Consider the following 18054-nt stretch of genomic DNA (forward strand, 5'->3'; position numbering starts at 1 on the left):
ACGCCCCTGCGAGTCATACACACTAATTACAGACTAATTAAGCTAATTGGAAACTTCCAATTGCTTAGTTAATCACCTGGGGGGGGGGGTGCCCAGAGCAAGTCCAGTGGATCTTTACAAAAATCACGGGATTTTTTAGGAAAAAATCAGACTTGCTCGTAGATGCCAGGAGAAATACACAGTGATTATTATATGAATCACAGCATCCTATTTTCAGTTCCATAATTGATTAGCAAAATTCAACCCTACAGGGATTTTGGAATTTCCCACCCTCAACTGAATTCCCCAGTATATGTTTCTCTTTCTACACTTGCATCCTCTACTGACCCACGGCATACCTCCCAACATGTTAAAGTCTAAAATTGGGACCTGCTACGCCAAAGGTGCGCCCGGGCAAAAAAAGGGTTGGAGCCACAAAGAGGGTGAGCATGAAGAGAGGTGTGGGCTAGCACCACAGCCCCCGTTTTCATACTTTTCGGGGCGTGGCCAGCGCTTCTTTACATAGTTACATAGTTACATAGTAGGTAAGGCTCAAAAAAGACTTGCGTCCATCTAGTTCAACCTGGTATAGATATCCATTGCTGATTTGGTAGGTTCTGGTATTTTACAGACAAATTATATTTCTTATTTGTACCCATGGATGTTTTTCTCCAGTAAATGTTTGTCCAACTTTGCCTTGAACGCATTTAATGAGCCAGCCGTTACCACCTCTCTGGGAAGAGAGTTCCAGAGTTTGACTGTTCTGACCGTATAGAAATTCTTTCTACTAGCTGAATGAAATCTTTTTTCTTCTAATCTATACTCATGCCCTCGCGTCCTAGATTCCTTTCTAGTAGAAAATAGGGTGTGTGACAGTTCCTTATATTGGCCCTTGATATACTTGTTCATGTTGAGCATGTCCCCCCTTAAACGTCTCTTTTCTAATGTAAATAGTCCCAAATTGCTTAATCTCTCCCCGTAGCTTAAATTCTCCATTCCCCTAATAAGCTTTGTTGCTCGCCTTTGGACTTTTTCTAATTCTATGATGTCCTTTTTATAGTGTGGGGCCCAGAACTGTACTCCGTACTCGAGGTGAGGTCTCACCAATGCTTTATACAGTGGCATAATTACCCTTGAGTCCCTAGTTTCCATTCCCCTCTTCATACATGCCAGAATTTTGTTGGCCTTTTTTGTAGCTACATTACAATGGGCACTACATCCTAGATTGCTGTCTATTTGGACTCCTAGATCCTTTGTCTATTTGGACTCCTAGATCCTTTAGCAGCTGGGCAGCCCCCCGGCCCCCTCCCTGCACTGAAGAGATGCACAGCATCTCTTCAGCAATCAGCACTGATCTTGTTCCCATCCATGGGACATTGCCAGCCACAGGAGGGACTGTCCCACTGTAGTCGGGAGGTATTCCATGGTATCCCAAACAAGATACCATAATAATCCAGGTTTAATAGTTTAACACCCGGGTTTGCCCCGCAAGAGTGCTGGCTACTGCTGAGTGCAGGGCCGCTGACATGGGGGTGCTATGGGTACAATTGTCCCAAACCCAGAGGGTAGGGCCCGGGTAGCAGCCCGCCAACACCCCATTCATTGCAGCCACCCTCCCCCACTAAACAGCAGCGGGACACAGGTCCTGCACATAGACAGTCCCGAGGCCTGGACTGGGACATACACAGGCAGTGCAGTGGGCAGCAGGTATGCTGTGTGCCCACACTGTAAGTGGTGTGATGTCATTGCGCAGCTTACAGTGCAGGCACCCAGCGTGCAGGAGGAGGACAACCCTGAGAAGCTGCTGCCATCGCCACGGGGGGGGGGGGGGGGGGGGGGGGGGGGCTGGCTGGGACAGGAGCTATGTGCTACACAGTAACATTATTCGCAGAACCTGCCAGTCTTTGGGAGCTGGCACTTGCCACAGTACTCTCTGGGGGCAGCCTAAGCCTCTCAGACCATCGTAGAGATGAAAAACAGGGTTTAGTGAGGGGAAATCATGCCCTGTGCTATGAAGCCATGCCCCTCTGTGATGTCACAATCCTTTTCCGGGACACACACGTAAAGATTTCATAGGGGCAAATGGTGTCCCTGTCCTTGTGTATTGAGCCAATTAAACTCTGGGCCTGATAATAAGAACCTGCCCCCCCCCCTCCCCTTTTACTGTACCACTTTGCCTGTTATGCTGCTTTCAGACCGCAAAACTGGCTTTGACCAGGTATTTGAAAACGTTTCTAAAATCGGGTCTGCCAGCTAAAACCCCTTTCACACCGCATGTCTTAAAACGGTATTTCAGTGCAGTTTTTGTCCTTAAACGGTATTTCAGTGCAGTTTTTGTTCCGTCACAACACTGAACCCGTTTTAACCCATAGAAAACAGTGGATAAAAAAAAAAACGGGTCTGAAACGGGTAGGACCCTGCTTTATTACCGTTTAGAAATACCAGTTCAATAGAACCGGTAAATTCACTCTGCACCTTTCAGACTGCAAAAATTACCGTTTTAAAATGGTAAAAAAATGGCAAAATAACGGTCTGAAAGGGGCATTTTCAACCATTGTTATTGTCTTGTTATATTGCTGTATTACTGTTACATTACTGTTTTATTCCAAATTGCAAAGCAATATGCTGCCGTAACAAATAAGTATATAGTGGCACAAGAACGTGTCCAGTTGCCCTCCCTACAGCTTTGTAAAGATTGCACAAACGTAAGATAACAGCTACAGTCACTGTGTGTTGCTGGTGATAAGTGCTGAGGAGATTGGCAAAACGGCTGCAGAACGTGAACATGAAATTGATGAACGATGTGTTAGATGCTGGAGACAGAAGAAAGATGTAAGTACCCAGATGTTTGTGCAAGACACAGGCCCTTATACTGGTTCACTCGCAAATGGACAAAACCATGTGCTCTGCAGTGGGGGCAGATGTAACTTGTGCAGAAAGAATTAGATTTGGGTGAGTTATTTTGTTTCTGTGCAGGGTAAATACTGGCTGCTTTATTTTTACACTGCAATATACATAGAACTAAATACAGGGGTCCCCTCTCTGCGCTCAGAATTTAAGGAAGCAGCACCTCTGAGGGATCCTCTATTAGATAGGATCCAGGAAATAGAAATGAGAGAATAAAGGGGGTTTCAGAAGGCGCTAGAGTAACAACAATTATAGTAAAATTTTTTATTTAATACAACAATTTTTTTTATTTAATACAACAATATAATTTTGCATAAAAACCCTATCCGGGTGTAACAAATATACAAATAATTGTACAAATACACAGTTTCATGTGGATAGATGTATAGCTCAAATATAAATCACAAAAATGCACAACTCTGATGGGTTGATAGTGGAAATCCCAACGCCTTTCGTCATTCTCATGACTTCATCAGGGGCAACTTCATCAGGAGAAACTCAGCAATTGATAAAGCTGTGAATCATAGTGTGATACACATAAGTGACAATATTAAAATACGGAAAACGTTCCAGATGTAAAGCAATACGCTCATATATATACAGAATGAAGAACAGGTTTTGGGGATGGAGGAGAAGAAATGACAGAGGAGAGACTACAATTGTGAGTGTAACCTCTAAGGGCAGTATTCAACGAGAAAAATTCTCAGTGTTTTATGGAGAATTTGTGCTTTGTTCGCCTTGGACGGAGCATTTTGCTCTCCAAAAGCGAGCAACCCTATTCAATGTGAAATATTCTCCGTCTTTCTAAGTGATTTTCTCCGTCTCTCTCCGTGTAGAAATTCTCCATCTTTTGATGGAGATCTGGAATGTGAACTTTTAAACTAAAAGGTTTTTTTTTTTAATTTTGGTGTAAAAAAATCAGGGTTTTTTTCTGTGAAGGGGCATGTTATTTTTATTCATGTGCTTATAGCACATGAATATATATTTAATTTAAAAAAAAATTTTTTTTTAAATTTTTTTTTTTTTTTTTTTACACAGTGCAGCCAGCAGGGGGCCGGAGCGCTCAAGCCGCTCATTAGATATTCATATATTCACTGCACCCGATCGTTAATATGCACGATCGGGTGCAGTGAATACTGGGTCCCCTGCTGGCTATAGGGGGGGGCAGCCTGTGCTGCCTGGGTCCAGGGGAGCCCACCTCCCCTCCACATTCCTCTGGAGCAGCCAGGGAGACTTTAATCTCTCTGGCTGCTTCCGATCCCCGGCTCCCTGAAAGCTCCCTGCCGCGGATGCTCGTCCGCTGCAGGGGTTAAGACTCGCCGCGAGTGGCGGCGAGTCTTAAATACATTAAATAGTGGGAGCAGGAGGCTCCGGAACAGGGAGAATCTCCGCTAAAACACGGAGAGTGCATAGAGAGCGAAATAAAACGCTCTCCATGCACGGAGAACTTTCTCATTGAATACTGCCCTAAGAAACCAATTGTACGCCAAGATCAGATGGGATCGCCCATAAAAAAGAAGGAGTGGTTGTCCAGAAAGAGAAAATAATTGGAACACATACCTATGCAAATCCGAGTCAAGAAAGAATTTCAGAATTTCATATCTGATAACCAAACAGGCAATGTCCGATAGTATCTACACATAAATTAACACATGATAAGTATCTGAATGTTACATTAATTATCATTATGGATACAATGATATCTTACTTAAAACTACTTCAATTACATACCAAAAGAGCGTGAATTCTCTCCATCAACTACAGATGTTAGGCTCAGCGGAATGAGACCCACACAAATCTAATAACCAGCGGTGTAGCTTTGTTTGGGGTGCCCCCCCGCCGTTAATGGGGGGGCGCCCCCCCTCCCTGCCCGTCCGGCCCCCCGTGCCCCCTCCCCCCATTGCCGCATGCTTACCTGTCGCTGTCCGCGCGTCCCGACTCCCCTCCTGGCTTCAATAAATTCTATACAGACGGACCACGATAAAATGGCCGCCCCCATACCGCAGACAGTTTCAGAGAACAGTCTGCTTTATGGGGCGGCCATTTTATCGTGGTCCGTCTCCATAGCATTGATTGAAGCCAGGAGGGGAGCCGGGACGCGCGGACAGGTAAGCATGCGGGGGATGGGGGGCGGGGGGATTACTATAGCACCGCAGCCCCCCCAGCGCCCCCATATGCACAGCGCCCCCCCGCGACCGCGGGGGCTGCGGTGCTATAGTTACGCCACTGCTAATAACAAATAGTTCAGTTTTAGCTAAAAGAAGCATACATATGAATTTCCTAACATGGAAAAATTGGCTGATTTTTGACTTAAAAGAGCATACAGAAAATGTATCTGACATAGAACAAATATTAACTTGGGATGGATGACCCAGCCTAGATACAACATACAAGGCCTAAATAAGCATACAGAAAATGTATTTAACATAGAAAAAATTGAAAAAAATATATACAATTTTCTTGGGATGAATATCCCAGCCTTAATAAAGTATGCAAGCCCAATGGAAGGGGGATCCATAGGATTAAGATCATAAAAAGTGCTAAGTTAAACTTACAATAATGTCCTAAAGGAGTGTGCATGCAGCTTGAATCCACCTTAGTGAATGAGTGGTTTAGAGCCTGTGCAGACTTATATGGTGCCAAATAGTGACATCACTTCCCCTGAGTGCAATCTAAACTTATCTTCATCAAACTAATGCACCCTGTAATCAAATACACCACACATTAAAGGGCATAGAAAAACGGATGGTAATCCAGGGTCTAGTGGATAAATTATTACTATTAGTAACATTGCAGAGTGTAAAACACGCTAATCATACAGGTGGAACGCATGTGGAGCGCGGCGTGCAATATACATACCTCCCAACTTTTGTCACCACGAAGGAGTGGCAGCCAGGCGCACCAAAGGCGTGCACCCGGAAAACAATCCTGACAAGGGGGCGTGGCCTAAAATTTGCAGTATTCTCGCGAGGCCATGCCCCATTTTCATTGCTCTGGGGGCCTGACCAGTGGCTCTGTAAGCTGCTGGACAGACCCCAGCCTCTCTGCTGCGGGAATAGACGCTGTGCGCATGCACGCAGTGTTTATTCACCGGATTGCAGGGGGGAATCCCAACTGCCCCCCCCCCACACCGCCACGGGGCACTGCCGGCCCCGGGAGGGATGGGGGAACATCCCCAAAAACCAGAACGTTCCCGCGGGACAGTTGGGAGGTATGATATAGATCTCACTTTAAAGTAAAACCCCACCCAAATCTATCTCTCTCTCTGCAAATGTTACATCTGCCCCATCAGTGCAGCATGGTTTTGTCCATTTGAGAAGGAATTTGCCTTTGCGAGTGAACCAGAATAATGGCCACAGTGCAGTGGCCTGGTCACAATGGGAAGGGAGAAGACTATCTTATTGGACAGTAACTATAGGGGTTATTCTGACCCCTGTGCAAACTTTTTTTGCGACTGCGCATGCCCATAGTCATCTATGCGCATGTGCAGCCATTGTGTGCAAGTGGCCAACAGTGCGGGCAGGGGGGGCGTGGGGCGGCAGGTCGGGGGATGTGCCCATGGGAACGCCCAGCATTTCATGGGGCGTCCCTATGAAAATGCTGGGTGTCCTCATGGTAATTCTCCGATGACGTGGGTGCGCGGGGGGGGGGGGGGCAGCTGACATCAGCGGGTGCCAGCTGCTCCTCCACTTCCCACACAGGGCGCCCGCAGAAGTGAGACACCACAGAGATTTCTCAGATCTGCGAGCGCTTGCAAAATCATTCGATGGTCGGCAACCATCGAATGATTTTGTCCCCACATGCAAGCTGCGAATGGATGTTTATGCAAAACATCCATTGGCCTGCCTGAGGGGGATCTCAGTGTGCGAGGGGGGGGCGGGCAGGTGGCAGTGGGGGCGGCATTTGGTGGACTCGCAAGGCAATATAATTTGCAGCCTTGCGAGTCAACCAGAATAAGTTCCTATGTGTCTGCACGCAAAACAAAGTGGACATACTCAGAGGTGTATCCATACCTCCCAACAGTCCCGTTTCCCACGGGAACGTCCCGGTTTTCGGGGACGTTCCTGTGTCCCAACCGGGGCCAGCAGTGTACCGCAGTGGGAAGGGCTATTGGGAGTCCCCCCTTTCAATAGATGCTGTGAGCATGCGTCTATTCCCGCAGCCAGAGGGGCTGGGGGAACGGCCAGAGGCTCACAGCATCAAAATGGGGGCGTGGCCTCACGGGAAGATGCGAGTATAGGCCATGCCCCCTTTTTGGCTAGCCACACCCCCTAATTTTGGGCGCGCGCCTACAGTAGGTCCTGCTTCAATTAGCCTCAGAGTTGGGAGGTATGTGTTTCTGTTCATATGAGAACAATTGTAGGGTTTAGGGAAAAGAAAAATACGGTACTCTTTACCTAGAAGGGCGCCCGCGATTGGAATCGCGGGCGTCGGGGGTAAAAAATCGCGGGCATCGCGGGTAAATCGCGGGTATATTAAAAACGGGTGCCCGCGATGACCGCGATTTTCCCATAGGGATCAATGTTAAAAACGGTGATTGACCGCGATTTTAATGTTAAATGCCTCAATGCCCGCGATTTGGCCATAGGAATCAATGTTAAATGGGCCACAGAGCCCTAATAGTGACCGTGAACTCTGAAATGGCCCCCACAATTGTTAACGCCACCCCACGATCAATGTGAACCCGAAGCGTGGCGAGCGCAGCGAGCCCGCGAGGGGCGGCGGTACGCGTCCTCCGACCTTTTCATGCCCTACTATCCACGTCGGCGTGGAGTTGAGAATAGAATAGTGTGGCGAGCGCAGCGAGCCACCGAGGCCCGAAGCGTGGCGAGCGCAGCGAGCCCCGCGAGGGGACGCGGATACCTTCACAGGTAAACGCGTCCCCTCGCGGGCTTCACAGGTGTCCGCTTTTCGCCACGGACACCTGTGAAGCCCGCGAGGGGACGCGTATAACTGTGAAGGTATCCGCGTCCGCTCGCCACTGCATCTACCCCTGAACAGATTGCTCACTCATTGCATACATTTAAAAGTAAGCAAATTGAATTCATGTCCACGCAAAGACATCAAATTGACAATATTCAAGGCTACATTAGAAACTTGTTTCAACATGTAAAAAAATTGACCACCAGTGTCCGTGTTGCTGTGGGCACACAAGTCAGGATGGCTACCACCCTGGACACGCGTTTGTCTGAAATTACTCAGGTCCTACGGGAACACAATAGTCATATTGCCACCCTTAGTGAAACTGATCAAGGGCAAAATCAAGCTATAACTGCACAGACCAATGCCTTAATGGATTTACTATTGTAAAGCGCAACAGAATCTGCTGCGCTATATAAGAAACTGTAAATAAATAAACAAATAAATATGCAGGGTCAAATCAATCATATGGAGCTGAATTTATTAGGGGCAGCTACATCTACTGTTAGTAGTGTCTCCAGTACACCAGTGAGTGGCTCACCCACTTAACCCCCATGTTGGAGTGTTAGGACCAGGGCTGGTCTGGGGTCAGGTGCAAAGGGGGGATGTGCACGTGCTCAGGCATCCAAAAAATGAGTAATTATATAACAAATGAGTATACATGTTAATGAGCACTTGCAAATTGTTTTTTTTTTTTTACATGCTAAATGTTTGCCCAGTAAAAGGAGCCTATTTTTCAAATATTTGAGTAACGATGTAATTTACCGTACAAATGTGTCTGTGGTTTATTTACTCCTAATGTATATTTGATAACACTTACATGGTTTAATGGTATATGGTCATGTAAAGGTATGGGTGTAAATTGATGTTGTGGGTTTGTTTTTAACTTGAATAGGTATACAACATTTTAATAAGGGATACTTCCGGTTAACCACCTTCTGCTATAGGCCTCTGACTAATCCCCTAAATATTGGTGATAATGTATGGGAATTGGTTTATTGTATGTGAACACACTTACAGCAAAGGTACATGGTAGGATAGAGTACACATGTACCGTATTTGCAGGCGTATAAGACGACCGGGCGTATCAGACGACCCCCCAACAATAGGAGGGCCCAGCTAAATACAAAAAGGGCTCTCGAGCCGTTCGCGTCAATCCCGCCGATAATCCGGGTCGAAAATGAGGCCAAAACGTCATCATCCCGCGTCGGATTCTCGCGAGACAGGATCTCTATATAAGTCCTGGCTTCTGGCACCATCTTCAGTCTGTGTGTGAAAGTCAGACAGCACGGATGTGTCCGTGCTGTCTGCAGCAGGAGGGGGACACTATGGGGGCTGAAGGGGGAAAAACAGCAGAGGGGAAAGCGTGCTGCCTGCAGCAGGAGGGGGACACACTATGGGGGCTGCAGGGGGGGACAAACAGCAGAGGGGAAAGCTATGGGGCTACAGGGGGGGGGGGACGACAAACAAAAGGGAACTAACAGGATGCATAACTTAATGGGGGCTGCTGGATGGGGAAAATGAAAGGGTACAGACAGTAAGGGGGAACTACTGAGCGGCCAGGATACATCTCCTAAGGGGGAACTACTGAGTGGCAAGGGTAAAACTACTAAGGGGCAACTACTGTGATGGAAACTATACTAAGGGGGAACTACTGAAGGTACCACTATTAAGGGGGCATTACTAAGGGTGCTATTATGTGGGCACTACTAAGGGGGGCTGCTATATGGAACTGCTGTGGGGAACAACTAAGGAAGAAAGAAGATTTTTTATTTTACATTTTTGTAGAAGTCCATCTGTGCTGCCCAGTGTCCCATATCAGTCCAGCTGTGCTGCCCAGTGTCCCACATCAGTCCAGCTGTGCTGCCCAGTGTCCCACATCAGTCCAGCTGTGCTGCCCAGTGTCCCGTATCAGTGCCCCCCCTATTTTATTAAAAGAAAAAAAGGGTGTTTTCTCATTTTTTATATTTTATGGCAAGGGCTGTTAATTGTGCTGTATCAGTCCAGGGGTGCCCGCATGTGTCCCATATCAGTCCAGGGATGCCCACATGTGTCCCGTATCAGTCCATGGGTGCCCGCATGTGTGCCGCATAATTCTATGGGTGCCCCATGTGTCCCATATCAGTCCAGGGGTGCCCACATGTGTCCCATATCAGTCCAGGGGTGCCCGCATGTGTGCCATATAATTCCATGGGTGTCCCCATGTGTCCCGTATAAATCCAGGGGTGCCCGCATGTGTGCCGTATAATTCCATGGGTGCCCCCATGTGTCCCATATAAGTCCAGGGGTACCCGCATGTGTGCCGTATAATTCCATGGGTGCCTCCATGTGTCCATATCAGTCCAGGGGTGCCCGTATGTGTGCCATATAATTCCATGGGTGCCCCCATGTGTCCCATATAAATCCAGGGGTGCCCGCATGTGTACCGTATAATTCCATGGGTGCCTCTATGTGTCCCGTATCAGTCCAGGGGTGCCCGCATGTGTGCCGTATAATTCCAGGGGTGCCCCCATGTGTCCTGTATCAGCAGGGCAGCCGAGAGGAATGGCGGGTCCAGGTAAAATTTTTGGGGCGTGGCCTAAGTGTGGGAGGTGTGGGCACCTCCCACACTTACGCCACACCCCTAAATTGTTTAGAGGAGGGTGAAAGAAAACTCTAAAAACTGTAATCTTAGCAGCAGCACACACCTACAGCATGTGCTGTGCTGACAGTAGGCTCAGCATGACCTCTCACGCTGTCAGTGTGACACTCATGCTGAGCCTGCTGTCAGCACAGCACATGTTGTAGAAGTGTGCTGCTGCTGCTACCCGGGAGGGATGGAGGGGGAAGGGAGCTGCCCTTTTTTTAATGAAAAGAAAAAAAAAAGCTGTTTTATTTTTACTGCAAGGGCTGTTAAATGTGCTGTATCAGTCCAGGGGTGAGTCAAGAGTGCTGTATAATTCATGGGGTGTTGCTAAGTCTGCCGTATAATTCCAGGTGTGCTGCTCTTATTTTTAATTAAAAGAATAAAAGTTTTTCTACTGCAGGAATGTCGCCATGTCTGCTGTATAATTCCATGTCTGCCGCCATGTGTGCTGTATCAGTCCAGGGGTGCCGCCATCTGTGCCGTATAATTCCATGTGTGCTATATCAGGTCAGAGGTGCCCGCATGTATGACACCTAATTCCTGGGGTGAGTGAAGTGTGTCATATAATTCATGGGTTGCTGCAAAGTCTGCTGTATAATACATGGGGTGCTGCTAAGTGTGCTGTATGAGTCCAGGGATGATGCTTAGTGTGACGTATAATTCCTGGGGTGAGCCAAGTCTGCTGTATAATTCATGGGGTGCTGCCAAGTGTACTGTATTAGTCCAGGGGTGATGCTAAGTGTGCTGTATCAGTCCAGGGGTGCTATTAAGTGTGCCATATCAGTCCAGTGTTTGTGCTGCCCACTTGTGTCGCTTATCATAGTCATCCAGCTACCTTAGTGCAACCTTTTGGCCTAAAAACAATATTGTGAGGTGTGAGATGTTCATAACAGACTGGAAATGAGAGGAACCGCTGTACACAAAATATTCTAGATTGTAAGCTTGTGAGCAGGGCCCTCCTACCTCCATGTCGGTTTGTATCTACCCAGTTTGTTTAATCACTGTTGTTTCCAATTGTAAAGTGCAACGGAATATGCTGCGCTATATAAGTAACTGTAAATAAATAAATAAATAAATAAATAACACTCACATCAGTCCCTGCCCCAGTGGAGCTTACAATCTATATTCCCCACTACACATCTATACACACACACACACCAACAGACTTTCTAAAGCTGGGTACACATATATACAATCCATGTCTCTTTTAACCGTTTGGCCGACTGTACTCCCGTCGGACCGTCCACAAACAACAGCCGATCACGTGCGTACACACCTGTACAATTTTACTTGCGACGTCCGATGTACTCCCGTCCAAACAGTCGCAAGAAAAAGATTATACCACCGTACACACTCTCTCGATTTGGGCTTTTGACACGATATATATGAACAAAATTATCATAATGGGCTGGGTTAAGGGCATACCAAAACAAAGAGGCGTGAGTACAGAACCTAAACAAAAGTGACGGGGTACGCGTCTACTAAACTTCAGTATAGAAATGCCGGTCTGGTCCCGCAGTTACATTTGAGCTGCACAAGCAGACAGACAATAGCCCTTAAAATGGCTAAGGATAATACAAGGCACAGTTGCTAATATTTCAATATGCATTACATAATGTGACACACACGGAGCACCAAACTTCTATAAAGCCGGGTATGCGACTAGTCAGTTTGCGGTAGTCACACATGATTTATTCATGTGTGCGTTCTGAATGCAATGTACTTATTATATTGTAACTGTATCTGTAGGAGAGATTATGCAACTATGGAACGCCCACATGGGCGTTCCAGCTTTGTCAGTATAGTCGCAAGGACGGCAGCATATCGATCGAACGTGCGTACATACTGCACTTTTGTTCCGATATGAGGCCGTCCTGTCGGATGAAAATTAAACTGCAAAGAACCATCGACCGACCGAGTATGGACGGTCAAGACAGTTTTTTGCCGTTTATCGCTCGTACGGGACAGCGTACACACCTATACAATTGAACGGCTGTCCGACCCAGAACGGAAGAACAGCCCGACAATTGTATATATGTGTACCCAGCTTTAGGTTCTTGTTCGATGGGAGCCAATTAACCTAACAGTATATTTTTGGATTGTGGGAGGAAACCCACGCAATCACGGGGAGAAGATATAGGGCCATGGTGGGAATCGAACCCATGACCTCAGCTCTGTTTATATATTCACAGTAGGGATTAGCAGCACATTAAGTATCTAATACCACTTTCACATTGCCGACACGTTTTAAAAACCGGTATTTTAAAACGGTAATTAAAACGGGTCAGAGCCTTTACATTGCCGCAGATTACCGTTTTAAATACCGGTTTATACCCCTTTTACATCGCACTTTTAAAACGGTAAATTGCCTTTTTTTCCCTTTTTAAAACGTTTAAGCCTGCACTGTGAATGCATAGCATTGTACACATTCACATTGCACAAAAAACGGCAAGGAACCGTGTAGGACTCTGCTTTTTACACGGTTCGAAATGCCAGTTAACTTTAAACGGTAAATCAACTGTGGTGCATTCACAGTGCAGGCTTAAACGTTTTAAAAAGGGAAAAAAACGGCAATTTACCGTTTTAAAAGTGCGATGTGAAAGGGGTATAAGTGTAATATGCTTGTGTAAATGTTGCGTTTTGTATTGTTCGATATAGTCAAACAGTCACTGTATAAATCCTATTGTAAGCCGTCAGAATTACCACATCACATGTGCAGGCTAGCATCATTTTATAAGTTATCACACAAAATATCTGCCTCACTTTACATTTAGAAATGATTGTTGGACATGTGCCCATAATGTCAGCATTCCCAGCACTTCCCGACCCAATCCACGCCATCAGAAAGCGTTCGCTGTCCCCGGTTTTATTCATAGATTATACATTTGGTGAATTTCTGATATCAATTTAATGACTAATCCTTAGCCCTAAACATGTGCTGAGCCGCAAATCCATTCATCTGAATGTTTTTTCTTTCCCCCAGCACATCCCTGACAATAACTGGACTGTATTAATATCTGCATCTGAAACCACCACCCAGCCGCAGACAAAATGTGTTTGGTTTAACCCTTTTCAGTCTTCGCAAACACACACACACACACACGTAACAAGTAACACTCTGACACTGCAAAAGCATTCCAGTCCTCACACAATCACATACCCCAACTGATAACCAATCACAGCTGGCCTCTCACACCTCTCCAGCTTGCAGACAGTAATAGGCTGGCAGCGCTGTGATTGGCATGTATAATACAGCTAAGCAGTGGGATGTGACAAGGTGAATCAGAGAAGTGTCCCAGCAGGTACAAAAGCAGCAGCAGCAGCAGGCAGTAACACTGAGTCTGTACAGAGCATGACCACACTGCACACATACAGTACTGTAGCTGGACACCTGCAGGCTATAGCTAGGACACAGTGATATTCCCTCACACCACAGGCTAAATGCTTGTACTGAGCTGTATAAACCCTCTAATACATTTTATACTGCACAGTATTTAGCAGCACCAGCTAATAAACCTGCAGCCAATAGGAGGGTGTGTTGCATTACCAGCTGCCAGTGTAATGTATTTTACTATTCGTCCACTACCTACTGTTGCTACATCAAGGCTGTTAGAAGCAAATGCAAAAGGACTGCATTGAAAATGACCCTTTTATGCAACAGAAAAAATCCTCTATTAGCCTGTGTGGCTTTCAGCTGCCACTCATTAACCTGTGATTGCTATATAAGCCGCTTAATGCATGCAGCACATCAATGCACGAACAGACACCGGCTTTCCTGCATGCATTTAACTGTTAATGCAGTCTGCAGCTGGTCCCTATGGTTGACCTTGGTGTTCAGACCTTTGCAACACCCCAGCTGCCTGTAATGCCAGGTAAATGAAGGCAATCTCGCTGCTAATTGCAGCCCTGCTAAGCACAGGCAAAGAGAGAGAGAATCCAGGCTGCTACTAATAAATTCTGCTGTCATCCTGAAGGGGGGGATGGGGGATGAGAGAGCACTGGAACCTAAAATGACTCAGACAGATTCATGTATGTTGGAAATACCAGGCGGTGCTATTGCACACAGGGGATCTGCATTGCGCAGTGTGTGGATCGCTCACGTTGTGCAGAGAACCGGTTCAGCGCTGATGTACGTGCGCTGTTGCGTACAATGAAAGAGAATAATGTCTCACTTACGTTGCCTGTTAAATAAGGCTATGCGGTAGGTGATCGGCCTCGCTTCTGCATAGCAATGATACTACATAATATATAAAGAATAATAAATAAATAATTATTAAAGAAAACTAATATTAATAAAAAAAAAGAATAAAAAAAATAAAAAATAGAATAATAAAGAACAATAATCGAATAATAATAAATAATGAATAATAATAAAAGTAATCATGTTAATAAAGTAAATGGTGCTTAGGAAACTGGCTGGGTATGCTGACACTTGTAGTTCCCCCACAGCAACATGTTGCATTACTGTTATGTGTATGCAGCAGTATGTAGTTTAAACATTTTTTTTTTTTGCAGACATACAGTATGGAATTAATATATATATATATATATATATATATATATATATATATATATATATATATATATATGCACTACAGTAGCATCTGCAACTAAGGCCAGCCTCTGCAATAATAAGCATTAGGATCCCAATAAGGCAGCAGCCAATATAAACTAGGACACCTGACAAATTGATCACCAACAACAATGCAAGAAAAAAAAGCAATTATATTGATTTATTTAGCAATTGCCTGGGGTTTCCCTTTCACAGTGAACTTTGGGCTAGAGGTCCCGGTTTTATCATTCTCTCCCTTCACCTCCAACACTATTATGTTGTTAAATTTACTTCTATAACAATTGATGACACTAAAAGAAATTAGTAATAATGTAACATGATCAATAAGATGCCAATAACCCAGTTATTCTATCTATTTTTTTTTATTCATATTTTTTTCCCCTTTAAACATAAAAGGGTCCATGATGCTCAAATTTTGGGACCCGCCGTCATCGATCACAGCAGCAGCATTGTATTTTCAAGGACTGAGCTCAATGTCACCAGGTATATGGTAAAGCCTAGAAGAGCATGCAGTGAGCAGCATGTGCCGGCAGGGGGCAGCATAGAGCGCTGCCAGCCTGGGCTCTCTCTCCAGTAGCAGCAGCAGCTGCAGAGGAGATAGGGCTGAGCTCCTGAAGGGCATCAGATGAGAGCAGGAGAGGTGGAAGACCACTGAGCCCAGTCTGCTGCTTCTCTACATACTTCCCCCCCATTCCTCCTGGCTGCACCCCGCTCCCCCTCAAGCATGGAAAGCAAATTGAACTCATCGTCTAACAGCAAGGACGAGGGCAACAACGTCTTGCAGGGGAAAGCAGAGAAAAGTCTGACTGCCAGCAGTGCCAGCGTCAAGGAGCATGGCAACTCCGTCTGCTTCAAAACGGACGGTGAGGACCCCGTGGTGGGCTTTGAAGACGCGGAGGGCCCCAGCCGCCCCTATGGGTTCATGCAGAGGCAGTTCAGCTCTCTATTACAGCCGGGGGTCAATAAATTCTCCCTCCGCATGTTTGGCAGCCAAAAGGCAGTGGAGAAAGAGCAGGAAAGGGTTAAAACTGCAGGCGTTTGGATCATACATCCCTACAGTGATTTCAGGTAACCTACCTCCAGTGATCCCTACTGTGCATGGCTGCTTCTGAGTGGCAGATGCCACAGCAATTACTGGGCAGTGACTTTGTATGGGCATGCTGGCCAAGCTGTTGCATTGTCCCTGTGTGTGTGTGTGTGACTGTGTGTATGTGTGTGTGACAGTGCATGTGTGTGGCCAGCCCCTAACCATCTGTTGTAAACTCAGTACTGCAGCAACTTTATCTGAACTTCAGTCTGGCATGCAGACATGTAGCACAGCCATATAACTGGAATACATGTCCACCCTATGTACTGTATCTCATTATGCATGCATAGGGGATAAAGTAGACTTTGTTATTTGCCAACGCTCTAATGTAATGTATCACATTTAAATGTGCCAACATTCTACTCATTAGAATGTACAGTACAGAGGAGGGCAGGCTGGCAGGTGAGGGTGGAGAGGTGGGCGGGTGGATAAAGCACCCAAGTCCTTAGTACAAGCCAAAATATAAAATATCACTTTTACAGACGACCTATATCTGCAGGGAGTGATTTATAGACTCCTTGGGACTATGACCTTGAAATTAGACCATGCTTGTGTGTAGGCTTCACACAGAAATGCTATACCTATTCCCACAGTGTGTATTGTTCTAATGTCAGTAATATCACATACATGCACAGGGATAACTCCCCCTCTCAGCACTGACTTGTCCATTCCATGACTGAGGATGGCTGAAGTGCTTTTGTGCATACATCGTATGGAGTATGTTTAAATGTTCAGTGTGAATCTGTGGTACTAGCAAAATGCCTCATTATATTTTACTACTAGTAGTTGAAATTGTTTTTAAAGATAGGTGTGTGTGTGTGTGTGTGTATAGATAGATAGATTTAGCTTGCACATACAGGATATATCATGGATGGGGACCCTTCGGCCCTCCAGCTGTTGTTGAACTGCACATCCCAGCATGCCCTGCTACAGTTTTGCTATTTAGCCATGCTAAAACTGTTGCAGGGCATGCTGGGATGTGTAGTTCAACAACATCTGGAGAGCCAAAGGTTCCCCTGGTCTATATAAACATATAAACAGTCCCATTACATCTTATAACATTATTTGATCCCTGTCAAAGTGTAGCTTGCCTGGATTAGATGGGTAGATCTTTAGGACCTTTGGACAAGGCCCTCAATCTTGTGTGATTTGTTTTACTTGTTCATAGTGTTTGGGTAGAGCCCTGTGTGTGAACAAAAGTATAAGATGTGATTGATATAAATAAAAAGTCTGCTGATTGTGCTGTGGTACTACTGTAGTACAAGGATCCATGTAACTGTCCAAGGTGCTGAAAGGGGACTCAGCTGTTAAGTCACTGCAATGAATAGTTTGTACAGCTCAGGAGCGGTGTAGTAGTTCTAGCAGTGCTGTACTAACTGTTTAAGAAGTGCTGCTGCCAGACAGGCCTGCAGTATTGTACACAATGCATGTTCTAGGATTTAAGGCTGCAAAAGGTTTATGGTTAACAAAACAGAAAATGTGCATATTTGTATTAGTAGTTGTTATAGGAAACAAGAACATTATTGTCTATCACAAAGCAAAACATATGACTGTTTGTTTTTAAATAAGGCTTAAATATTAATTTGTACATTTCCAGTTCTTTTTTTGCTACTTTTATTGCTGTTGTGTAGCATTTATCAAACTAGATGTAATCATTTTGTGTTGAGAATGGTTTGCAGAGTCCTACTTTACGGTACCAATAGCTGTACTAGTTGTAGGTTGTGTAATCGCCCACTTCACGGGCATAAGCATCTCATGTTATTTACTATTGAGAAGCAACACTGTACAAAATCTACTCAGAAGACTACATTGCACAGCATTTACTAAATAAAAAGTCAACATAGACCACAGGTCCTCAAACTCGGTCCTCAGGACCCCACACAGAGCAGGTTTTGCAGGGCTCCTCACAGAATGACAAGTGAAATGATTAGCTCCACCTGAGGATGTTTTAAAATGTCAATT

General features: G+C 45.5%; 1 protein-coding gene and 1 long non-coding RNA gene across 2 annotated transcripts in view; one reads left to right on the forward strand and one right to left on the reverse strand.

Moving 5' to 3' along the window:
- Positions 1-3256: 3256 nt before the first annotated feature.
- LOC146020649 (uncharacterized) lies at positions 3257-16235 on the reverse strand. Its single transcript, XR_014450825.1, has 3 exons — positions 16083-16235; positions 4447-4520; positions 3257-3400 (listed from the first exon to the last, which is right to left on the reverse strand). It is a non-coding gene; the product is annotated as an uncharacterized LOC146020649 (long non-coding RNA).
- The window catches only part of HCN1 (hyperpolarization activated cyclic nucleotide gated potassium channel 1), a 436596-nt gene continuing 434123 nt past the window's right edge, over positions 15582-18054 (forward strand). Inside the window, exon 1 of the mRNA XM_083153907.1 lies at positions 15582-16073. Coding sequence (XP_083010033.1) covers positions 15730-16073 — 344 coding nt within the window. The 5' untranslated portion in view covers positions 15582-15729. The remainder of the gene's footprint in view (positions 16074-18054) is intronic.

Source organism: Crinia signifera, chromosome 1 (assembly GCF_055691185.1).
Source record: "Crinia signifera chromosome 1, ASM5569118v1, whole genome shotgun sequence".
NCBI lineage: Eukaryota > Metazoa > Chordata > Amphibia > Anura > Myobatrachidae > Crinia > Crinia signifera.